At 39.1% G+C, this 25949-nt stretch overlaps 1 protein-coding gene across 1 annotated transcript in view; it reads left to right on the top strand.

Moving 5' to 3' along the window:
• The window catches only part of il1rapl2 (interleukin 1 receptor accessory protein-like 2), a 166619-nt gene that overhangs the window by 72277 nt on the left and 68393 nt on the right, over window positions 1-25949 (top strand). The window contains exon 2 of the mRNA XM_030766535.1: window positions 17874-18147. Within this exon, the coding sequence (XP_030622395.1) occupies window positions 17874-18147 (274 nt within the window). The remainder of the gene's footprint in view (window positions 1-17873; window positions 18148-25949) is intronic.

Genomic DNA, 25949 nt, shown 5'->3' with positions numbered 1-25949 from the left:
ACAGAAGAACAAAACGTGTGTAAAAGGTCTGCTTTTGAGTGTCCACAAATATGTAGAAGTCCCTTTTTTGTGACTGACAATTTCATTCCATCTTGTCAGTATGATCAACCATTACCCTGCAATCAAAGCAAAACTGCATCCATTACCTTACACAAGATCCTCTTCAGCCAAGACGAGAGGGAGGTAGATTAAGTAGATTTACACCATCCATGAAAGCCAACATAATTAGCATGCTGTCACAACCGCTTTACTGGAGTATGCCGATAATGATTTGAAATGAACTGCACTGCAGTACAGATCAGAAGCCTGTAACTGAAAAAAAGAGCTTGCCCTTACTGTTGATATTGTTGAGAAGAGTGCATTTGTTTCTAACCAAACAAACACTAAATTGTTTGTCTGAATTGAAAGTTCTTTTAGTTACTGGTGCTCTCTTGATTCCAGCATGGCAAGTGTTCCACTAAATGGACCCAGAATGAATTCGTTAGTTCTTGGTTTACACAGACTTTTCTATTATACTGTTGCAAATGAATGGGTCTTGCACTTTTGCTTAATATAATAAAATCAGGCACATCAGAGGCTGCTGGCAATCGTTGTAACACAGGCTTTATTTTGCAGCTTTTTAAAAGGACCCTGAAGTAACAATATGCTAATGATGGGTGAAAAGGATCTTTGTTCTTGTAGTAAGTGAGTTGTGCTGTGTTATGTGTTTGTGGCATTGATTCTTTTAAGTGACTGTCTAGACTGGCATTGAGGCAAAGGGACCTGGATGCCAGCGAAGGCCATCCACAATGGACCATGAACAGGTGTTAAATGAAATCCAGACAAATGCTTGGGAAACCTGTGCTTGACACCTATCCATCATCCCGCAGTGCAGGTGGCATGAGCTCACTCAGCAGTTGCCACGCCAGAGGCCCCCGTGTTGCCAGGGTTACTGAGCAGGGTGGGCCTACCGCCCTTCTGCTGTTAATGATGTGCCAATGGGATTGCAAGGGCTATGCCTGTCAGACGTAGAGGGGACAATAAACAACAATGATAGAATCTTTAATCATTGTCTCAAGTGCTTTATTAAAATATCATTGTGTTGGCCTGACCAAAATAGTGCCCCACAGGTTATGAATAGCACAGATTGTATTTATCTACCTGGGTCCCTGTGAACCACAAGGATTTTCCAATGACAAAAAAGATAAAGAAAAAAAGTTTTAAAGCCACCTTTCAAAGACATTTTTGTCTTTTTTGCCTGTTTTCATGGGTCAATATACAAATAATGATGAAACTTGTTATTATTCCAAAAGTTACCAGAATCTTACTGTGTGGCTGCAAGAGATTAGATACCAAAGTGCTGAGCTGACAGACATTCGGCTATCTCTGAAAATATGTTAATATATTTTCTCTGGGATGAACATCCCTTTTCTTCTCTGATAGTGTTCATCAGATGAAAGAAATAGAAGGACAAATGTCATTAGTATCAATATCTATCTACAGAAAAAAAGTACTGTCACTTTCTCTGCAAACATGTCACTATAGTCCATAATTCCAGAGCATAAAGAAGATGAGTCTTGGTTCTCATCTGTAGTACTGTAAGACTGTAAGGAATAGCAAATAAATTTTGGATCTAAACAATTCACACTAATTAGCTAATTCAGTTGAATCTCCATACACTGTGGCAAAATCACAAGTATAGTGACTGTAGAGTACTTACTGTTAACCTTGTGCAAGGCAGTCATTCAGCATGTTAGTATTATTTCCCTTTACTATGTCCTGTTCACTCTATCCTTGAGATGTCTTGCTCCCCTCACTTTAAGCAAATCAACAACATAAGACCAGTGACAAGTGATTGGAAATAGGCTGAAGCTCTGCTTCTTGAGAAATGCTGGAGAGGTGGTAATTTCAGCATTACTACGGCAGTTCATAGGGAATCTCGTTCTGAATGGCTTGTAGTGTCAACAGTCACAGATCTCAAGAGTGAGCCTTATGCAGAGCAGCATGACACTGTGTCTCTCAAAGCAAGAGGCAGAATGTGCGTAATGAAATGGCTCACTCCTCTCCCCTGGTAGCCCTCAAGTGCCTGCTGAGATCATGGCTACGAGGTGGCAGAGAGAGGGATTGTATTGTGAAAAGATTTGTCCGTTCCTCCATTCTGGCTTACCCACACGGCTTACCTGCCTGTGCACTGATGAGCCTTGGCTTCTCTCCATTTTATGGCTGGTGTGAATTTCAGTCTAATCCACGTGTGGACTCAAGGGTGACCAATCCAGCTCCTATCCCAGCTTCTCCTTGGAAACAACACCATGAGCAGAGATTGGCCCAAATTGCTGTTTTTCTCCTAGTGTTGGTGCATTTACCATATTTTTGAGCAAAGCTGATGTCTGCATAAGTGGATGGATGGCCACTATTTGACTTTTTATATGTCTGAATGTTTTCCATAACTGTAGACATTTACTGTTGTTGCCAACGCTAAATAACATTAGAGTCATCATTTAGCTATTTTGGCTACTTCTTATTTTGCAGTACGTTTACATTAAGTCTCTCTATATTAAATAGTTTCTAGCCTTGAAACACAGTAAAATATCTGTAATGTGACATCATTTTCTTTATTTTAAAGGAAAGACATGACAGGAAACATTCAAACTGATTTTATAGATTTTCATGCATGGTACATCCATAGCCACGTTCCACACTTACTTACATAGTAATACATATCTCTTCAACAGTAAGATTTCAACTGCACAGAGCATAGAGTAACAATAAAATATTATGACATGTTTGCAATGTGAAGGACCTGTCAAAGTGCGGTCCAAACATCATGGAAACCACAGTTAAAACTCTGAGGGGGATTCATTACCTTAGCCATGTGAGTGACGGTCCTTCTTATTGACACAGCTTCTAAGGTTTTATATCCACATGATGGTTCTGTCCCCTCTGTCCCCTCCTATGCCTGACTCACTGTCCTGCAATAGGTGTCATGACTGCCACATGTCATGGAGCCACATGTCAGAGTGTGACATACAGGTACAGGTAAACAAGTAGCATTATTTTTAGTTAATCTAGGCTGAAATACATAAATAAATAATCCTATCTGGTGTGAGAAATACATCAAGTTCTATGTACGCTTTCTGTCAAGAGAACTAAAACTTCAGTTTATGGAGCAAAGATTCTATGTTGACAAATACACTACATACAAATATACTTTTTGACAAATTAGCTGTGATACTGAGTATGCCTAAAAATCATTGACTAGTGTTTTCACAGTTTGACTAATGGATCATGAATCATATGAGTGTGGTTTTTTGTTGTTGTTGTTGTTGTTGCTGTTGTTGTTATTGATCTTCAGGTAAATGTTCCTTTTTGGCAAAGGGGCAAAAGCAGAACATAGCTGTCTGCTAACCATCAGACATTTTAATTCAACTGGCAGCACACTGGCCCACATGAGTTCTGACAGAACTGTTACAGAGCTGCACTTTTGGTTTTAATCAAGAGAGCACCTGTTGTCATTTTCTGATATATTGGATGCATTGCTATGTGTTCTACGGAAGATGAGATAACATTTCCATACAAGTTTTGTACTGCCTAACACTCCATCCCTACCTCCAGACACTAAACAACAGTATGTTCATACGGGTACCAATTAGCCCCCATGCCCCACCACCACCCATCACCCCAACCTTAAGGATTTGGGGCTCTTGTGGAAAAGACAGGCAGCAATGGATGATCATAGCAATGTCTCAGAATCAATGTTTTAGAGACATGGAGGGCACACAGGGAACATTTTGATTATTACACAGAGGCACTCCAAATTATAGCCCTCAGGACAGAATGACCTTGACATGTCCAATATCATTGCTGAATACAAATGAAAAACTGTTGCTGAAATGATTTCAAAGCACGTCAACAAGAATGCAAGAAGTTCCTTCCTGAAGGGCTGGGCCACCTTGAGCCTTCCATCTGCAACTCAGAACTCAGGGCTAGTAATTGAGTGGAGGGCAGTAGTGGCTATATCTGCACTAGAGTTTATAGAGTTACCATAGATCAGTTGTCAGAGGTTGATGGAGAGGACATGATTTGCCTCAGTAGATTTTTTTTTTTTTTGCCTCTCAGTCTTGAGCCAGCTGTGGACGTCCATATTGCGATCAGGTAAGTGGGTCAAAGAGTTGGTTATGCCAAGTAAGCACACTTCCAGAGAAGCATAAAAGACATTAGATTTTCCCCTGTTATGCATATTTCATTAACACGGAGGCGTGCGCACCTGAATAAAATCAGACATGGTGAAGTTTTTTTTCTTTTTTTTTCAATCACTCTTGGCTACTGCTTATTCAGCTTCATGCGCGTAGTTAGTTACATCAGAAAATCCTCCATCAAAAGCCTTTTTTGAGCTTTTTACTTTAATATGTGTTCCCCTCTCATCTGAAACATTGAACTAGTTATATTACTACTAAACTAGTTTTGCTGAAAGAAATTTAGAGTGAAACATAAAGTAATGCTATGTAACATGGTGATATACATAATATATGATATTTTACTACAGTTCTTTTCAGAAACATTTTTATAGTTATACTTAATTTGTATGCTTTGAAAATTTTCAATGCTGAGCAAAATAAGAAATATGTAGTATACAAATGTGTGTCAACCTGACAAAATCATTAAGATAACAGTCTTTTATAGCAGTCACAATCCCAACAAAGATGAAAGAATTATTTGTGTGGTTTCTTTTGATTTTGTTTCAAAGGCGACGCACCATGGTTCTTGTAGATTAGTAAATAGGAAAAATGTTTGGATTACTTATGTCCTCCTGCACCCTCTGGGATTCTCCACATTCAGCTCAATGTGTTTACAGCAAAATTGAATGAAGAATGGAAAAGTGGATGCATTTATTTGCACAGTGCTCCTTGTTTCTGGTGGCCTATTCCCTAGCTCTCATACAGCTCACAGACCATTACCGGTTTGGCCTCTCTCTCTGTGTGGCAGTCTCCCAGAGACCAGGTGCCAGTCAAGATGGATGTTCTTGTTGGACTTGGGCCCCACGGGAGGGCCCTGTTGAGCATACAGCATGAGCAGGTCCCACAGGGTGAGTGGTGGACCAAGGCGCTGCTGTTCCACACTGCTTCTGCAGACAGAAGTAGGGTCAAAGATCACAGCCCAGAGGAGCCAGACTCAGGAGAACACTCCCTCAAAAGAAAAACATTGGAGGGCACAACTCAGTTTGGGAGAAAATGCTCTTGATCTTAAAATAAAGTTGTACTTTTTCAGGCAGCTATAAGAGGCTATCCACAGTTTTAAATTTGTGAAAGAATGTAAATGTGGGTTGAATGCTTCACATCCGTCATAGATTTTTTTTTTTTAATGTAAAAAGCAATGATGGTTAGTTTGAAAATATGAAAAAAAATATATATATATATATATATATATATATATATATAAATATATAAATATATATATATATATATATATATATATATATATATATATATATATATATATAATAAATATATCTAGTCAAACATTTTCCAGGAGTGTCCATTGTTAAATGTAAACTATTAAAACCTTTGTATAGCATCCTGACAGCAGAAACAATCTCTTTTCATCTAGACCATCATTATTTATATTCCAGAATATAAATTTTAATCTTAAATCTTAGCTTTTTTACTTTGTCTTAGTCAGACCTTGAAATCTATTGGAAACAGAGTCACTTTAACCCAACCTTGTGGAGATATGTGAAATGCATTGGTGACCCTATAGATGAGTGCCCTGCAAAAGACTGGAATATTTTCCTACAGTTGCAGATAAAGTCCAGCTCAGATAAGGCCATCCAGTGTCCATTATGAACTACTGGGTAGGTGGCAGAATCTTCAGGTGGACGCCAGGCAGCCAAATCTTTTATTGATGCTGAATGACGGGGCTAGAAAACATCTGCAGCCCTTATCAGATAACTGACAGAACCTTTCAGTTGCTGGCGCTCTTCGTCTGACAAAGGTCTGATGACTGAGCTTTTCCAGCAGAGAGAGAGGAAAAAAGCTATCTGATTGCAGCTGGTGCAGCTTGCACACAGATTAGATCCCATCGGAAATGAAGAGTTTTTCTCTCTCTCTCTCTCTCTCTCTCTCTGTAGACTTGTGTAAGCAAAAGCTTGCATTCTTTCTTTGGTCTCTAATGAATACTTTGGAGTGGCATCAGCAGGCAAGGAGGACACTGTACCACTTTAGCATTGCATTGGGTTTGCAAACCCTCTTTATTATTATTAATATCAGCCAGCACTTCCAACTGTGAAGTATTAAACACACCGTTACATAATATGCTGGAGAACCAACTCTCCATAATGACTGTCACTCACATCAGGTCCAAGAGAGATAGGGGACTTGACTTGCTGCCAAGAACTGACAGCAATTCTATTCAGTCGCAGGTGCATACGACTGTGTGGCGTGTAGTGAGGTTATGCCATGCAACTGTAATGTGAAGCTAATCCTTGCTGCCTATTGTCAGACTTGTTAGTGTGTAGTAGTGCGTGTGTGTGAAAGACCAGGTATGGCACGAGTGTCAGTATGAGCGGGGACCTCGGAGCGAGGGATGGGAAGGAGGATGGTGGAACTGCTCCATCTGTTTCCTCTCAGCACTGCCCTCTTCTTTCCTACTCACCTTTTCCTCCCTCTCTCTCTCTCTCTCTGTGTGTGTGTGTGTGTGTTTGTGTGCGTGTGTCTCCGTTTCCTGTTTCATTTTATATGTCCTTTATATCTTGTTCTTCTATTTAGATCCCTCTCTCACCATTCATCAAGTCCCTTGCATCTGTTGGTCAGTCAGCGTTGGCGACCCTCGGCCTCAGGCTGTCTTTCTCTCCCTGTCCTCTTTTCTCTTTGTGTATGTCTCCGGCCGTCCTTCGCCCTTCCCTTGCTCTTTCTTTGTCTGGCCGCTACATATCTGCACTTGGTGTCATCAGAGTGACACATTGTCCTCTGTATGGAGGCAGTTGTCTTGCCAGCACTGCACTGTCACATAGCCACAGAATCTCTACCTCCCAATTACCTCCAGACAGTGGCAGGCTGTGCTCCCCGAATCAAATCTTATTCTGTGCATGGTTATGAAATGATCTACTGAATCCAGTGGTTCATTGCTGAGTTCATACCATTTCCAAACAAACTTGGATTTGTAGAATATGCTGTGTACACTTTGCAAATTGGCTAACCACATTACCTAGAGTCTGATAGACACACTTGTGTATATGACTCATTTTACTGAAATACTTTGAAATGTTTCATAATCTGAAAAAAAAATCCTGATGTAATTACTTTCACATACATACATTATAGAAAATACACAATAGTGAGCATGTGCAGGCAAATATTTAATAAAAAGAGCATAAATACACTCATTTTTTTTTTTTTTTTTGTCTTTGCTTGTTTAATGACTGTGAATCCAAATACATTCATCTAGGCTAAACCTGTTTTGCTTATATTTGGAGCAGAAACTGAATATGCAAATGATTTATAAGGACTATCATGGGAGCACACAGGAGTATCTTATTCGTTTTGATCAGTGTAAACTTGTGCGCTTCCACAGGGAGAATTAGCAATTAGGCCGGCTTGTTGTCTCATTATCTTGCAAAGCAAAAAGAAACAGGTGCACTCAGTCGCACTGTGGATGTCATTGCTAAATAGATACATAATACCATACAGCGGGAAGAAATTCATGGTGTAAATTATATCACTAGCTAAAGAAAACCTTACAGAGAGAGGTGGGAGAAAGCATAGCTTTTATTTATTTTTGGAAACAATGCAGAGCCTTAGCTAATGGACCGAACACATTAGCACATGCAGAGATAGTGAGCTACCGTAATGAACTCTGTGTAAAAATTGCTATTTAATGCCTATGCTTATTATTTAACTATTGGTTCTGTTAAATATTCTGTCTTCTCAAATACCACCTCATGAAGACCTATGATTTTTAATGAACTCTTTTAAGCACTGGACAAGTGTGTGAAAAATAGTGAGCTTATGCTATTTTTTTTTTTTTTTTTCAAATTTAGCTACATTTACAAGAGTCACTTGAACAACATCACACTCTCTCCAGGGTTTTTTGTTTGTCTGTTTGTTTGTTTGTTTTTCATTGCAATACTTCAGAACCGTTGAGCTTTCAGAGGTTTTGAGGTTACTGGGTGTTTTTACATGCCAGTCAAGGTTGGCTGGTCCATGGTAATACAGTCAGAGGTGGTTCTGCAGGATATGTTGGTGGGAGTTGTGGTTATGCCTGTGGGGCAATGTTAAATTGTCCTTGAATTATGAGGGCTGGCTGCATATGAAAGCACTCTTTCGGACACTCTCTGGCACTGGTGCTGGCATCCGCTCCAGCTCAAAGAGAAAAACGAAACATCTCCAGAGAAGTACCAAGCTAATGAGGATGTTGATGTCGGGTGGGGCAGATCTCCATATAACACGGATAATATGAGGCAAAGCCTTGGCTCGCTGAGGGACGGTGGTGGTACTGGTGGAGGGGGTTGGGGATGGCCAGAGTCTGCTTGAAAAACAACATATTTCAGTTGATGCTGCTTATCTTTTTAGTCCAGCACTGAATGTTGAGAAGCACTCTCGAGTGAATCTTATTGATTTCTGCAGTGGGTAGAGTTAAACAGTAATTCAACAGTGCTGTCATTATACCTTTCATCACAAAAAGGGTAATGCTCTGATGATGTCCTTTCTCTGTATTTACAACACAATAGAAATTTCTTCTCTACATTAAACATCTGTGGACACTGATTTTGTTTGATGTTTATCCCTGCAGTGTGCAGTATAGGACACTATTTACATTAGACTATAATCTGAAGTTGGAAGAGTACTGCTAGCAACACTGAGGCAATGTGACTGTAATTCTACTGTTAATTTATCAAACACTGAAAGCTTAATAAAATTGTATAGCTATTACCTGTTGTCTGCTGTTTAAGAAAAAAAAGTTAAAACAAACAAGCAAACAAAAAATAAATATCTTTTATTTTAAAGTGAGCTTTGTAGCAACCAATAATGTAATAATAGCGGATTATACATTAAATTGTAACCCATAACTGTGTGATGTTTTAAAAGTGGGTAAAATAATAAATTGGACGATCTAATGATGACAGCCTAATGATTTTCCAAGTGATAACATAAACTGCAACCACTGATGTAATAACTTATTGATATGAGTGGCTGATAGGTGCCATACAAAATGTTCAAATTTCTAATTTTGCAAAAATCACAAAGAGCTGACCAAGAAATAATAATTCAAATTCCCACCAGTCTAACATGCCAAAGTCAAAATATTTCATGCGCAAATGTAAGAAGATGAAGAAGAAGAAAAAAAAAATCTAAAAACTTTTCTTCTTATCTCCATTTTCAAAATGTTACCATTTTCAAAACTGTAACTTCTACCATAATACATTTTCTGCAGCTGGTCATGGCCTGGGCTGTGTGACGACACAAACGCCGTGACCAGTAGAGAAGGAGATATGAAGGAAAGAAGGAAGGCAATCGACATTTAAATGATCCAGGCTCATAATAGCCTTCAGGAGACTGTCTAATAGGGGCCCATAGGGCCATGGGCTTGGGGTCACTGAGCAAATTTGAGACCTGTAGGTCAAACAGAGCCTGACACATTCAAGTTTGAAATATTTACACACTGATGCTTATTATTATTAACCTATATGGTCAAAAACCCATGTTGTGGTGGAAGACTACTTGTATACCAGAGTCATCAGTAGAACTTTTTATATGGGGAAGCCAGCTTGGGGATATTTAAATTTTGGCAGGTTGCTAGGTACAATTGCTATTGGCTAACTGTCGTATAAAGGCATGCATTTAAAATTTTGAACCCATGAATTCATACTTGCATCTATCAAATTATGAATGGGTTTGCACATTAAAACGTAATGATATGAATAAAGATGGGAATGATGAAAGCTGGACAAGTTGGACACTTTAGGTTTCTCATGCTATCCCTAACAATGATGTTTAGCAGGTACAAAATAAGAAACTAGTTTTGTTTTGTTTGGCTACTGCTTTGTATATCTCAAACTGAGAGGACTAAAAAAATGTTATCACCTGTTATCCTAAGTCTGTGTGGAATGTCTTTTTCAGTTACAGCCGTAACTTAGAGACTGAGTAATTTAAATGGACACCTGTTGTTGTGTGAATACATTTGTTTGGTAACATCTGACTGACTTTCAGAGCCAGCCAGATAAAGATTTTTTTTTCTTTGTCCAGCCATGCTTTTCCAACTATCTGGGTTCATTTACAAAATTGTGACTGAACAAAAGAATCACAGAAATTTGGTTTAAGTCATTTAAGTTTTGTATTTTTCTTGAAGCTTATTGTTGTACATAATTAACTAACCTTAGCGCATCTGGTTTTAGCACAATAGAAGAAAAAAGGTTATTTCATGATTACGATTTACAAATTCATCAATTCTTGCTGTAATGTCAGTTACTACAAAGTTCACGAAGGAAAATTCTTGAATTCCACAACCTTGAATTTTTACTTGGCTATATGTCCATGTCATTAGCTGACTGGTGTTGGCAGGTTTGCAGTGGTCAGGTCAGTAAGACAATCCAGTGACCCAAGCAGCAGGTAGTCAAGGTGACTTAACTCCCTCTCCACTGCCAAGTTGTGATTTGGACTCTTAGTGCCTCTTACTTCAGGGACACCCGCATCAGAGAAAAGTGGCACAGACAGAAAGAAAAAAAAAAAACAGTCAGTCCTGAAGTTTTAGAACGATAAAACTAATTGGGAGCATTTGGAGGACCTTGGTGCACGCACAGGAGATGAAAAGCTTTGTTTGACTGGCTGGGATCCCTGTGCCAAGTGCCTCTGTAAATATCCCTGGTGTCGGATAGGTTTCCATATCAAGCTCACCGCCCAAGCATTCCGTTCTTTGTGTCTGAGAGGCAGTTGACTTTTCAGATAATTAGCACACTCCAATTCTGAGAAGATTTCATCATGTTTGCCTATTTCATTAGGCCTATTACATAATGATTACAAAAGCTGCTCTCTGTAGGCCTTGGATATGTTAAACACCTGGGAATCTATCATTCCTTTGGCATTAATTGGCAGAGGAGAATTTGCAGGAGGGCAGATTGCTCAGAATTTGTGTATGCTGTCCAGTGTCATATTAACTGAGGACTGACATCTTGTAATTTATCCTCGTGTTGATAAGCACAGCCGTCACTTCACATGACTGTTTGCCTTGCAAAATGGCAAAGTGATGTCATCCTGTAGCCGGGAAAGAGAGAAGGTAAACCTTAATCCTGTGTTATCTTTCAAATGCTTCCTTTATTGACATAATGTCTGAGGGATTCTGAATGGATTAATTCTTCCTCTGTGGCGTGGTGCATGTTATTGATTCTTGGAGGTTTTTGTGCTTGTGTTAAGCATTTTTAAAGAGAATTTTTTCATGTCACTGATGCTTTCAGTACAGTACACTCCATGATTTTTAGCATCTTATAGCCTGAAACTATTTGCAGGAAAATACAAAAGTATCCACTAACAGAAATACATGTAAATGGAAATGAGAAATTGATTGACCTATCATATTTAATGTCATATATTAATCATGATTGATAGCTTATGTCTGGTGCCTCATATGATTACAATGTGAGTTGAACAGATGGATAATACAGCAAACCATACTGAGCATGTTATAAGACATACATAATGCCTCCTAATTCAAAAGGAAGGGGAAAGAAAATAGTGTTCACTGCTCCTTCTCCCTTTGGTCTGATTGCTTGTCCTAGGCAAAATGTCATTCTAGCTGTGATTCACAGCAAGGAGAAAAAGGAGCAGTAACCAAGAGGAAGTGGCAGGCCGTCAGCAGCAACATGACAACACAAGTTTGGAGTAGTTCATTAAGTATAGAGCGTATCCACCATTGTATCTCTCTCTCTCTCTCTCTCTCTCTCTCTCTCAGCGGGCCCTTGTCAGTAGCCAGGTGCAGGCCACTTCTCTTTATTAATGACAAGTAAAATAAAGCAACCTGGTCTGGCTCCCAGCCAGCAAGAAATACATCAGGGAGGTTCGTGTGTGCGTGCATGTGTGTGTGTGCGTGTGCGTGCATGCATGCGTGTGTATGGGCATGCATGCCTGTGTGTGTGTGGGAGAGGAGGTCAGTTTGTAGAGGTGTGTAGGTATGTATTTTTGTGTATTAACATACCTGAGTGTCTCTGTGTGTGTGTGTGTGTGTGTGTGTGTGTTTGTTTGTGTGTGTGAGGGAGGGAGAGAGAGAGAGAGAGAGAGAGAGAGAGAGAGAGAATAATAAAACACCATACAGCTGAGAACTGACGAAATCCAAGGCCATTCTGTACATGTCAGTGGCACTGTGACAAATGAAGTTTAAAGTGAGAGAACACAGGATGGATAAAGTTCCTCAGAGAGTAATGCCTCTGATTTGGGAACACACTCGATTTGACTGGAAGGAAGCTCCTCACAGGACCCAGAGATAACTAAGCACAGCTCTGTTTCCCTTTTCCAGTTCTGCTGCATCACCCTCAGCTAAAAAAATTCAGAATTGAAGAGGGGGAGGGGAGTGATAAAAAAAGGGTTAACATAGGCTTTTATCCTCCCTGCAATGCAAATCTGTTTTATTTTCACAGCTGTAATAACTGATCGCATATATATTACTCTTTTACATTCTTTCATGTTGAGCTCTTCTCATATCTATTTTTCCTATGTTTTGGACCTAACAAATCAATTGAACTTAAAATGTTCTTTCTGCATAGTCGATCAAAGTTTGAGTGACAGGACAAACTGCCGTGAGTTTCCTAGCTGCGACTAGTGTGTGAGGTTCTTGGAAAAGCCAAGCTTAGCAGGATGAGAAAAACAGCATGCAGCAGAACACAATGCAAATCTATTTCTGTCAACAGAAATCAACTCCAGGCAATTACTGTCCTTTGTGCACATTTTATTACTCCAGCACTTTGAGTTAGACTCAATCTTAAGCTGCCAGATATACAGACATTCATCAGTTGTCTTGTGGCATGATTTAAATCTCTCTCTCTCTCTCTCTCTCTCTCTCTCTCTCTCTCTCTCTCTTTCTTTTCTCACCTCCTACTCTGACTCTTTTGTGTTCTCCATCATCTCGCCATTTTCCATCTCTCTTCTGTTCTCAAATTTTTAGCATATGCTTGCTGACATTGAAATAATTTGGTTTAACCATCCCTTGCTCTTTTTACCTTTCTATTCCTTATACGCTCTACTTCCATTTTTGTTCATAACATCTCCTATCTCTCTTAAAATAGAACAGAGTCGCCAGCATATTTGAATTGGTAGAGTACAAAGTTGTCTACACATCTCTCTGAAGTAAACTAGACAATTTGGATAGGAAACATCAAGTTCTTTTTGTCTTGTTTTATTGACATCAATTCCTTAAGGATTATTATGGTAAACCCGCAAGGTAATTTGTTTTCCTACAATCTGAAATGAAAGTCATTTCTTCTTATTATGATGCATTTCAGATTTTTTTTTTTCCAAGCTGACACGATTACTTCCCAAATTTCAATATCATTACCATCTGAATGTGGCACTGTGACCTGATTTTTGTAGCCCTCTTACCGTGAGCTCAAATCGAAAACCACTGGAACAAGTAGTAATGGGGTTGTTATCCAAGTAAAAGTCAAGATGGAATTGCTTTTGATTTTCCCATAGACCATGACATGGCCAATCATTTCAGTTTTTTCCCCCTGTCTTATATCACTCTCTCCCCCTCTCTCTCTCTCTCTCTCTCTCTCTCTCTCTTTCTCTCTCTCTCTCTCTCTCTCTCTCTGTCTCCCCCCTCAGCGAGTGGTGAGATTGAATGAAACAGTGCTTTTCTATACATTCCTCACCTGGTGAAAATACTATGTTTTGTTTTGGGGTAACCTTTTTTGTAAATAAAGCAAATCATGAGGACAATATGATGACGTACAATGTTCTACGCCAGTTTGGAGAAAATTTATAATTATGTGCATGGATAAATACAGGAATTCCAATATGAGATCATTTAATAGCAATATTAACAGTTAATGAACAAGACAAAAACCCCTTTTAAATACAGTTCTTTCTGATGAGATCATGGTTTTCACTCATTATTCATCCATTCATTCACTGTAGATGTTAGATATTTTTTCACATTGGTATATTTGCTTTTAGCTGTAATAATGTCTGCCTGCATCTTCAATCTGCCTGTGTTTTCTTTAGATCTTCAATGTCTTCCAACAGATAATTCAGATTAATCATATTCACATCAGTCACTGACTGATTGTTTATTAATCCCAGAATGTCTGTCAAATATACCTCACATTATTCATAACAAAGTTTTTTTTTGTTTTTTTTTTTTGCATGATGGCTAATGAAGAGTGTTTGTGATTCGTGTGTTTTTGTGAATTTGTGTCTTCTGAGACTTTTATTTTAGGCTCACACATCTGAAGTATTCACTAGCAAAAGATGACCAGATGGCCATGTTGTTTCCTCAGATTAATCGTTTATTGTCAGCTAAGTATAAATCTATGAATCTGGATTATTGAGTGTTTAGTTCCTTTGTTTTTTACAAAAATGAGTCTTCCTACTCTAAATTCTATTCTTGTTAACCTTCTATATTGCAGTGTGGTTGTTAATGCATAAGCAAAGTAGCAATATGCTCCAAACATTGCTGATATCTTTTTTTTTTCACAACAATAAACAATTTTGCCTCATCTAGTATCCCTTGACTTTTGTTAAGTCCAAATGCATCAACAAAAGATGAGATTTATTGTGTGCGCCACAGTCATATTCAAATTCCAGAGACTTGAAAACAAAACAGTGTAATACCTCATCAAATCTCCCTTACTCAGTCTTTATGGCGGTGACACTGTGAATAAATTCAAATCCGGTTTGTGGTGTGGCGGTGCCACTGTGGTCAAGTCGATTTATTTAAAACGCCCTACAAGTTGTGCCCTGATAAACTGCCGTGCTGGCTCAATCGCATGCAGAGAGGGCAATAACCCACTGTGCATTTCCATATTTATTTCTCTCTGATAAGATTGGTTTTGTCTGCGCCTGAGAATAACTCATTTCGGGAGCCATATTGAAATGGCCATAACCACCCCTACTGTCCCCCACCCCCTCTTTTACTCCCATTTATACCTGTGTAAAGATACATGTCCACTGTAAGCTGTTCATTCACATTCCCGAGAAATAATAAACAAGCTATCAAATGCAAGTCGGGACTGAAATTGCACATCAGCACAAAGTATTTGGAAGGCTATAGCTCTGACATTGACTTTTTTTACCCCTCTCAGCTGTCATGGCTGAAATTGCTACACTGCTTCATGATAGACTTGGCCAGTGTGCGGCAGCCAGGTCAAGCTATTATTATTGCAGCAGGCACTGGGCTCTTCAATGGATTTCACAGTGTATTTTGGTAGCGGCTAGGGTTGTAGAAGTAGGGGGATCTGAGGTTCGCAAGAGCTGAACAGTTCAGAAATGTGGAAGAAAGATGGGATAGAGATGGAAGGAGGAAGTGGAAAGTGTATGTGTGTGGTTGCGTGCATACGTGCGTGAGTGCATGTGTTTGTGGGTGCGTATCACCCATGTTCCTGTATCTGAAATACACAGAAAAGAGATACATTCGCACTCAGAGTGCCAGTTCACACCCTAGATCATCTTTATTAACATTATTTTATATCAAAAAAATAAATATATAAAACTTAGGAGACTTCTTAATGATTCCTCTACAGAATACTTGACCATTCTAGAGTCCCTGGCTGTGCGTGATAAACAGTGCTGCTGAACTATACTAGTACTTTGTAGTGGAGGTCAATTAGGCACTGTGTAGGCTACATATCTCAGCTTCCTTATTTGTGTACACAGTACAACCTCCTGTCTTAACATCACATTTTTCTGGGGCTATTTTCTACTCTGTCTCAAATTTAGGCCACATCCATATGCAACACATTAAGAAGGCTCCACTCAAAACAGGAGATGGCGCAACAATAGCTCCAGCCAGTTGGAACAGCATGCCTTAGCATGCTAGCGGGCAAGTGGCATGGCAATTAATGGGTCTCCTCTATTAACCCCGTTGCTTAGGTGCATGAAATAACTGAAGAAAAGTTTGACCAACCTAACCCTGGGGCAACGTATGGGCTGCCTCGTTGGCGCCTCTTTATGCAATGGATTACTTGTGCATTTTCTGTTGTGACTCTTTGTCTGAAAGCCAACACATCACAGTGGACCACATTAACACATTTCACTCCTGCTGCACCTTGTTTGTATCTCATGGGTGTGCGAGTGTGAATGCAGGGGGATGAAATTGTCAGATCATCTCCCAAACCTCAATCTCCTCCCCTTCTCTTTCCCCATGAATGATGGATATCACTCTACTCCCATTTTTCTTTCCAACGCTGTCTCCACTGGATTCATTTCAAAGCAGCATGACAAAAATTGATCGAGCTAAATGTATATACCAAAATCCATACCATAAATTGCCAATAGTGGCAGTGCTTCTCATATATAATGGGGATGGGTTTTGAATGTAAAAAATATTTATGTGACATGAAGGAGGCTGAGAGACAAGTCGAAGCAGACATACAAACACCACTGTAATTGCATATAAATTAGTATGGTTAGCGCTGATGGACTGATGCTTTTTTGAAGGAGTTTCATATTTCTCCTCTCATCTAAATGAAAAGCTGGAGGACTATAAAAGTGCTTCTGATGTCATAGGAGAGCAATATGGCTCGACTGCTGTTTTAAATCTAGACGTGACATTTAAAATTTGTTAGGCTAAGGCACAGTGGGGCACACACACACACACACACACACACACGCACACACACACACATAGGCACACAGACTAATTGGAAGAGGGCAATTTAAATATGATAATTTAAAAAGAGCTACTAAAGAGCTTTGGGTCACATTTTTTTAGTTTTAGCATGGACCTTTAATCAGATGCAAATTAGCAAGTAAGCAGGTACTTCGTATATAAGCTTGTCGATCCGTCTTATGTTGCTCAGTTTCATGTAAAAACATCACTGATTTTTCAGCCATTGTCAAGTATACTTAGTACTAGCCTTGTAATTAACAGGGAAGTTCTCAACCTAAGTTGGACAAGAGATGGACTGCCTCAGAATATCCCATGTCATTTTGCATCCGTGCACTTGCTGGGCTTTCTTCTTATGCAGTATGCATAATGACCTTCTGCAACTTTGGCTGTCATCCTCTATTGTCTGAGTGTGTTAGGCAGCTTGAGAAACTTAGCTACTCTCAGAGTATCTTGACTAACTTCCTCTGTTGAGAGCCTCCCATAGCTTCATACACATCACCTATGGGTGGGAGCACACATAAGATCCATATAAATTGCTTAGAAGAGCCCAAAATTTTTTTCAGCTCACAGAGCACCAACTCAAGGATGCAATCAAAAACCCCAAATGGGCAAGCCACGTGGATAATGTCTCGATCGTGATAATGGCAGGCAGAAGTGAGACTGCTCTGCTTCTATTTTGCATCAAACCTGGTCTCTAGTACTCCTTACTGTTCATTACACACTGCTTCTACATCACTGTGCTTAATGAATTCTTCCCTGTGGTCTTTTTATTTAAGTGTAAGAAACATGTATGACTTCAGATGTTGACCTCAGTCAGTTTAAAATATTTGCTGAAACATTACCAGTTTTACCAATAGAGGGGCAGAATATAGTATATTGCTGATGATGACTTGTTTTTAGTATGTTGAAGACATTTAGAAAACATACAATAAGTTATGTCATTACTTACAGGAAAGTATTCTGTTTCTGTGTAGATGCTGGATATTGGTGTAGATGCTGGTTGTCAAGTTTTTGAAGTGCTCTTGCTGCTGGAGATGGAATAGATCATATAATTCAACTTCTTCATGTTTTATCTTATGTCCTATCAGTGGATGGCTGCATCGATTGGTCTGTGGATCTGAAGACATACCAGGTGCTAGCTGGGGAACCACTGCGAGTAAAGTGTGCACTCTTCTACAGCTACATCCGCACCAACTACAGCATGGCCCAGAACGCCAAACTTCGGCTAATCTGGTACAAGAACAAGGGTGATTCAGAGGAGCCCATCATCTTTTCAGGCCACAGGCTCAGTAAGGAGGGAGACTCTATCTGGTTTCGCTCTGCTGAGTTGGAAGACAACGGCTTCTACACCTGTGTGCTCAGGTGAGGGCTCTTCAGATCCTCTATTACATTCTGTGGAACAGCATCCTAGGCAGTTCAAAGGATTCATTTCCCTCCAATTCCATTTTCTGAATCAAACTACTTCTTGTTGCTATTTAAGTACAGCATTGTAATCAATATCTGCCTTAGAACATACTGGTTCTAATATAACAAGACTGTGTATTATGCAGACGTCAGTTAGATTTGATTTATCGTCACTTTTTTTATTGTGTTTAAAGCTGTGCTAATGGCTTATTTCTTTTAAAAGCTGTGAAGAATGGCCAGTGCTTTGTGCTCTGGCCTTGCTTGCTGGTCTGGACATTTCTGTTTTGTCAAAAGGCATTTGTAGTCTGTGGCTGAACAAGGTTCAGTAAATGTGGAACATCACTCGTTTTGACATCCACAGCTGCTGCCAATTGACTTTACACAATAAGTTAGTCACAGTCACCAAGTTTGTCCCCAAATGACTCAGAACATAAGGAAGCCTCTCTGTTTTCTGCTTTGTCTTGAAAGAATGCATGACTGGCCATGCAACACTCATGCCTGGCTGCATAAACGTGAAGAAACAAAACTTCCATAGTAGGGGAAACAGAGGTGAAAAAATCACGGGTCAGTTGTAACAGCAACACTTTCTCGACTTCTACCGAAACTATGTTGATGCATTTCATTTACATATCCATACCCATGTCATTTATCCCTCCTGAGAAAATTTTAAAAAATCATTTTTGGACAGAGGGATGTTTTAACATCCTTAACGTCACACTGGTAACTTTTTATTTGAAATACTGATGCGTTGTATGTCAAAGGATCCAAACAATTTTCCTCACCTTTCTAGTCACCAACAAATATCAACAAACCATCTTAACAGGAAATGTTAATATGACAAAATGCTTCATTTGTATTCAGAAATGATAAGCAGAGAACCACAGATAAGTGGACCAGTTTGAAGTGGGAGACTTGGATATGGATTCATTTGGAGTGTAGCCAGGAGCTATTACATTTATCACATCACCCTAGATAAGTACTGGACATAAATGTGGAAATAAGTCTTTTCTAACACAACGCTGACATAATTCATAAACCTAGCTGATTAATAAATGTTTTGTTCACATAAAAATAGACTACTTACCTCACTAATCAGTAAAGGAGAATTTGGCAGAGAAAGGTAAAAACAATCACGTTAAGGTGTCCCTGATGTGCCAGAGAACAATACTGTGCCTTCCAGTAATGTCGCCCTATATGTTGACCTCAATGTTTGCCTCAGGTTTCATGACAGCTTATGTTTGGCTTAAGGTAAACAAAGTCAGTTAAGGTATTAATTATTACACTGAGTGACTGTTTGCTGGTTATAATTCTTCAAAGACATAGTCATCCTAAGGATCAAGATGTGATGATGGTGCATATCGGATAGGACTGTGCATGTGTGAAAATGATTGCTGTTCACCTAAAATGATCATAGAATTAGGCCATAATATCCACTAGTATAAAGTATGACTCGAGTAATCCCAGATAGCGCATCCAAGAAATTTCAAGCATTTGTGAAAACTGTCACAAGTATAAGTGATGATGATTTTATGAAAGTTTATAAAAAATAATGGAATTCAATTGTTCACCTGTCTTTTGGAAGTTAGAAAAACATCTGACCATTGAGTATTGTTCAGCATCAAAAGGAGCAAAGGATGTCAAAAGCACAAGTCATAATTCTTTAACAGAAAGTTTTAAGTTCCTTGGCATCACTCTCAGAGTGACAGTCCCAGTGTGTGTATTCAGAAATTCTGGGCTGTAAGAAGTGATGCCAACCCACTTTCTACAGTAACCCAACTTTTTGGAATCAGCATTCTGTTCAGCTGAACTCAAATTGGCATTCTGGGGGTCTGAGGGGGTATTCCAAGTGTGGGGTTTAGTGACTAATCCGGATAAATTAATTCAGAATAAGTAGTAACCTCATAATAGAGGAGCCCTATGGCTTTGTTTTGCTAGGAGAATGAAGCCATAGGGCTCGTCTATTAGGAGGTTTACTACTTACTCTGAGTTGACTTGTCCAGTTTAGTCATGAAACCACATACTTGGAATACCCCCCTGATCTGAACTGTTCTGCTGTAAGTCTTTGTATGAGCTTTTAGGTCACATAAGAGTTACCAAAGATGTGGCCTCGTTTTCATCTGTCGTCCCTTTGATCTCTCCTTTGATCTGGTTTACAGGGTTCTATCAGGGTTCTTTCTTTGTACTGAGATGTTTTTCTGGCTGTTTTATATATATATATATATATATATATATATATATATATATAAAATATGTTGAGCAAATACACTGAAGTTCCATATCAGTGAGACACAGGAACCAACCAGTATCCTCCATTTTCAGTTAAAATAGTCACAAAGGCTGCCGTTGGAAACAAGATTTAAATTTTACTGTATTTCTTAGATTGTTAACCATTGGCTGTGTCTGAGTTTTAGCTTAATGAAAACCTCTCATAGACATTTTATCACTGAAAATTTACAATCACTTACTCTACCATGTCTCACCTATGGCCTGCTAGAAAACTGCACGGTACTTAATAAGAATGAAAAATGAACTTCCTGGAATATCGATCCAGAGGGTTTCAGACCTTCTCAGAGCTTCCATGAATCCCTCCAGCACCTCAGTAGATGATAATCCATCTCTCACCAACAAGACCTGAAGTTCTCCCAGGCCAATAATAAGGCTTTTTTTATTCTGTTCAGCATACTGTAACTGCAGTGCTGCATTCTCTTCGCACCATGGCGACAGTCTAATTAGGAGCAAGTTACTGTCAGTTCCACCACTCCTCTTATTATCTCTATTTTCTCACTCGGTTGGACCTGGTCATAGATAGACATGCCACATACCAGCGTGTTACTGTAGAGCTCTCAAGCTGACCTGAGCTCTGAGTTCCTGTGGAAAAATTCTGTGCTGAAAAGCTGCAGTTTCCAAATGGCAGGCATAGGAATTTCCATTCTGAAATATAGACATTCAGCTACAAGGCTGTCTGTGCTAAAGCCGGCTTGTCTCAGGTTTGAAAAGGTAAAACAGAGCGTCAGGACACTGGATTTTTCACCATGTTCTGTTGCAATGGGTTTTGGATTTTTTTTTTTCTTTAAAAATGGAGCTTTCTCCATTTTTTTCTGTCAGAACTTTTATGCCCAATATGACAACAATAATGGCACTGATATCCAGAGTATGCCTTTTCTACCTTAAGAAGTCAACATTAGAGAGAGAGAGAGAGAGCGAGAGAGAGAAAGGACAGGTATGAGAGAAACTGGGAGGTACCCAGTGCTTAGACAAAAGATATTGAGGGAGAAATGTGACATGCTTCTGGGGGACAATTGCTGTAAAATAGCAGCAGCAGAAGCAGCTCTGTCTGTAATGACAGGATTCAGAGGAACACACTCTCTACCAGGTTCAATACCAGCAGGAGGGAAAATTCTCTGCTTCTTTTAGGAATCCAACAAACACCAGCACAAATACAATACTCATGTGTGGATGGAAACACAGCCACACACTTGCCAATATATTATACTGTTAGAATTTTTATTGCAGTGATAGAGAAATGCAAACAAATGCAGGCTCTCACAACAAACTCACTCTCTCTCTCTCTCTCTCTCTCTCTCTCTCCCTCCCTCTCACGCACAAATGCACACACGCGCACACACACATGCACACACACACACACACACACACACACACACGTGCATACACATGCACACACCTTTGATGTATCTTTGAAGCTCAAAGAGGAGGCTGGTTAAGCATACATAAAGTCACATATTAACACTGTGGAACATTCTGCAAGTCTTCATGACTGTTACAGACCCTCCAATCCACACACGGACAATTTTCGTGAAACCATGCATTTAGAATAATCAGAGAAGGTGTCTCTGAGGGTGCAGCACCAGCGTGACACTTGTTAAAATGTCACTGATACAATCTGCTGCACAAATGTGCTCTGAAATCCACTCCCCACTGTGTTATTTTCTACATTCTTTACAGCCAGGCTGGCCTCCATCTTGAATTATGATAGAGGTCCACAAGCATTTCACGCCTCCCTGAAACAATGGATGTGAATTTAGCAGTTGCTCAATAACTTTACGCTTGTAAAAAATAAAACAGATGTTTCTGTTTGTCTGAGTGATACACCCTTGAAAGGCCCAGAGCGCATTTTTTTTTGGTGGTTATTCAATCTCCCTGTCTTGGCCTTCTCAGTGTTTTCCTATCTCTTCTATTCTTGCTCTCTTTCACCCTCCGTTTCTCTAACTCTCTCTTAACTGTGAGCTGTCCCCCCAGAGGTCCAGAGAGTAATTGTCACCACCTGTCTTTTTCTCCTCTCATAAGACAACTCTCCTCTCTACAATGGCCAGGATGTCACGAAGCACTCCTTACATAGCCGTCCAAGTTTTTAACCTTTCTATTAATCTTGCCATCCAGAACCCCATTGGAGAGGCAGAAAAGGGGATGGAAAGGTGTGGGGAGTGGACAGAAATGAGAGAAACTGATTTGGAGAGGACCTGTGATGTTTGGCAGGAGTACAGGATCTTGTGGCCATTCTTTTTTAAATATTGAACACATTAATGGACCTTAAAACTCTACTGAAATCTTACTTGTTTTTATGGATAACATTTGATAATCCTTACAATACCTGAGCAAAAGCCTTGGAGTGTGATGATGACAGTCTCCAAAATCCTAAAAAAAAGGAAAAAAAAAATTACAGTGAAATGCACAGGAATTTTTAGTACAAACTGTATCAGGAAAGACAGTATTGCCAAGAGTTGTGAAATGCTAACATTTTCCAATTAATCGAAGCAAGTATACATTTGAACAGTGTCATGTGGAAAAGTCATGCAAGCTAAAATTAGAGGAGAAATATCACTGCTCTGAATTTGAGGACATGAGAATAAGGACAAATATAAATCACTGTGAGGGGCCCTGACTTTTTACTTTAATTGAAATGTGATCCATTTTTGTACTTTTTGGGCCTTTCATATAGGGCAATAGAATAGACCATAAACACAGTAAGATACCTGTTCACAGGAGCAGAATCTGGACTGCTTTGCCCCATGCATCAACACAGTACATGCATGTACTTGTAAATAGCTTGTAAAATTAAGCTGTGGCTAAAGCAATAGCTCTGAAGTTATATATCTTTCATGAGGGAGTGTCATCTTGACATAAGACTGGGATACCACAAGGACACTTACATGACACATAACACCTTTTGAACAGCCCTGTTCTTTATTTATCTAGGTTTGTTCCTTCTGAGTCAAATTATCGTGTACTGTACTCAGATGTGTTGAGTTACATGAAAATATGAGATCTGCCCAGTGGAAAGTAAAAATGATCAACTCTGCAGGCGCTTATTATATCTGGTGTAAGGGGGTTGCAGTGACATTTTGGAATAAGCTGAATCATACATCTAAGATTCGATTTGTATAGATTTATATAAGAGAGCACCACTGGCCTTAGTTTGGAACAGAAATGAATATACAAGTGAACACACGAAAAATCCCATTTAGTCATTGTAGCATTAAGTGCTGAGTGAAAGAAGGACCTTTTTCTTCAGCAAAATTATAAAAATGGCTGCTCCACCTCCTTTACACTCAGTCCTCATGCTGATTTGCCTACAGGGACGATGGCTGAAAATTACCTGCACAGCTAAATCTGACACATTTATATAAAAACAATTTAATGAACTGATTAATTAATTAAATGAGTGAGTAATGTGGGGAATATTCTTAGCTACTCATTAGACATGATGACATATTGGTGTTAATGTCTTGCACTTTCAGAAGCGTTTTCAAAAGCATAACCTCTTTGCTTGATGAACTACGTTAAATTTAATATTCCTCTTTGTGAACTTTCAGATTGCTGCTTCATGTTCTTAATAAGAATGTTCCCCATATAAACTATTATGTGTCTTCTATAGACCTAGCCAGATTCATTTCAGTTTTAAAGATAAGTTTCACATCTCTTAATCCAAAGGACAATTTTACTATTAAATAAGAATTTTTTTGCATTTTTGGTCTGATACTGGTTGTTTGTCTTGAAGTCACTCTGTAGTCATGTGAACAGTTTAGCTATGCAGAAGTCTATTTTCTATCTATTTTCCCAACCATTGAGAAGATAATTTGAGACAGATGTGGTTCTATATAATACTTCAAATTTTTTGACTGTATGGTTTAGATCTAGATGAACACTCTGCATTTCACCCCTGTGGAAGTGTTTCACTGCTCACAATGGGTCTATCTGTCCAAGTCCACTAGAGCATCCTAACACTTCTATTACTTATATCCCAATTCTTACTCTTCAATTTCTTACATGTTCTTGAGCTAATTTTGCACTTAGGCTCTTAAAAGTCCTTGTCATAATTGTCTCCATAACAGTGGATTGTGACAAGTGACTGGCTATCCTGAAGACTGCCACTAAGATGGAAGACAGTGCCAGCTAAGCAGGTTTAAGGCCTGAAAGAACGTGCAGATTTGATTGGCTACTCCCAAGGTTACTTCTGAAGGGACAGGCCTATTCACCTTTGCTCTTGTTTGCCCTTGAAAATGAAATGGGTCCATCGATCCACAGCAAATCACTGAGGAGGGCTAATCTGGAAAGCTGTTCACAAGCATTCAGAGTGGTTGATGAGTCAACAGAAAAGACAACCAAACTATCACTTGGACCTTCTCCGTGCACCAGCAAGTGCTTTTTGGTCAATGTTTTAGCAGCGTCACACCCAATATAAACACATGCTGCTACATTCAGAGAAACGGTACAAGCAGTGGCCTGCTCAGGCTATTTTGGATGGTTGTGTTGGTCTTTTAGTGTAATATTCATTATGAAAGTACCCTTAAGTTTAGTTCAAAGTTAGAATAGTCCATGTCGAAATTATCGCAAGTTAATGCTTTGCTTTGAATATGTAAGGCTCATTTTAAGATTTAAGTGCCCATGTGCTTTTCCTCACCCCTGGGAAATATTTCAAATGAGATTTTCCCCTCCATGTATATCAGTGGTATTGCCCTACATTTATGTTTAAACTGCCAAATGTAAAATTTTCTCTGAACTAAAATCCCTGGTTTGAAAAAAAGATTCTCTCCAATTTTTCGGAGCCCAAGCAGATCCCCTGAACTTGGATCCTGTGGAAAGTTTTGATGAATTGTATTTCATGGCATTCGTGAGGTTTTTGTTTAGTTTCAAGTCTTTCTGCATTGGTAAATTGACTCTTCTTTATACTTTCAAGAACAAAACCAAAAAACTGATATATGCATGTCACATATTCATCTGCGCAGTTTTCAACCCTCTGCATTTTTTTTCTTGTTCTTGTTTTTGTCAACCAATTGAAGACCTTATTGATTGAGATTGCAATGCTCCTCCACTCAAAAACTCATTTTGCATTTGTTTATAGAATACAATTTATTGCCGTTTTTGTACAATTTAGACACAGATAAAATGTAGTATGTTTTCAATGCCACTCACTTGCTGGGCAAATCTGAAAGATCAACCAAGATCTGGGTACATATAAAAGTCAGATGTAAAAATGACTGTCATGTTTTTGTCATGTCTTTTCCTATGGTCTCATGATGCGTTGATGGAAGGAATTAACGCTAACAGCCCTCATGCGAGCTATAAACACAAAGGCCATAGCATTCACATTCTATGGATAAAGCTTTTATGTAGACTCCTACTTCTTTAGATGGCATCCAGTTAATGAATATGCTTTACAAACTACTTGTAATGCACTCAAATGTTAGGGTAGAACTCAAGGTCAAATAATTTTTTGGTTATTTTTAATCAATGGCCCAGTA

Source organism: Chanos chanos, chromosome 2 (genome assembly GCF_902362185.1).
Source record: "Chanos chanos chromosome 2, fChaCha1.1, whole genome shotgun sequence".
NCBI classification, from domain to species: domain Eukaryota; kingdom Metazoa; phylum Chordata; class Actinopteri; order Gonorynchiformes; family Chanidae; genus Chanos; species Chanos chanos.
The sequence above is the reverse complement of the archived record's forward strand: the minus strand, read 5'-3'. Positions and strand labels throughout refer to the sequence as shown.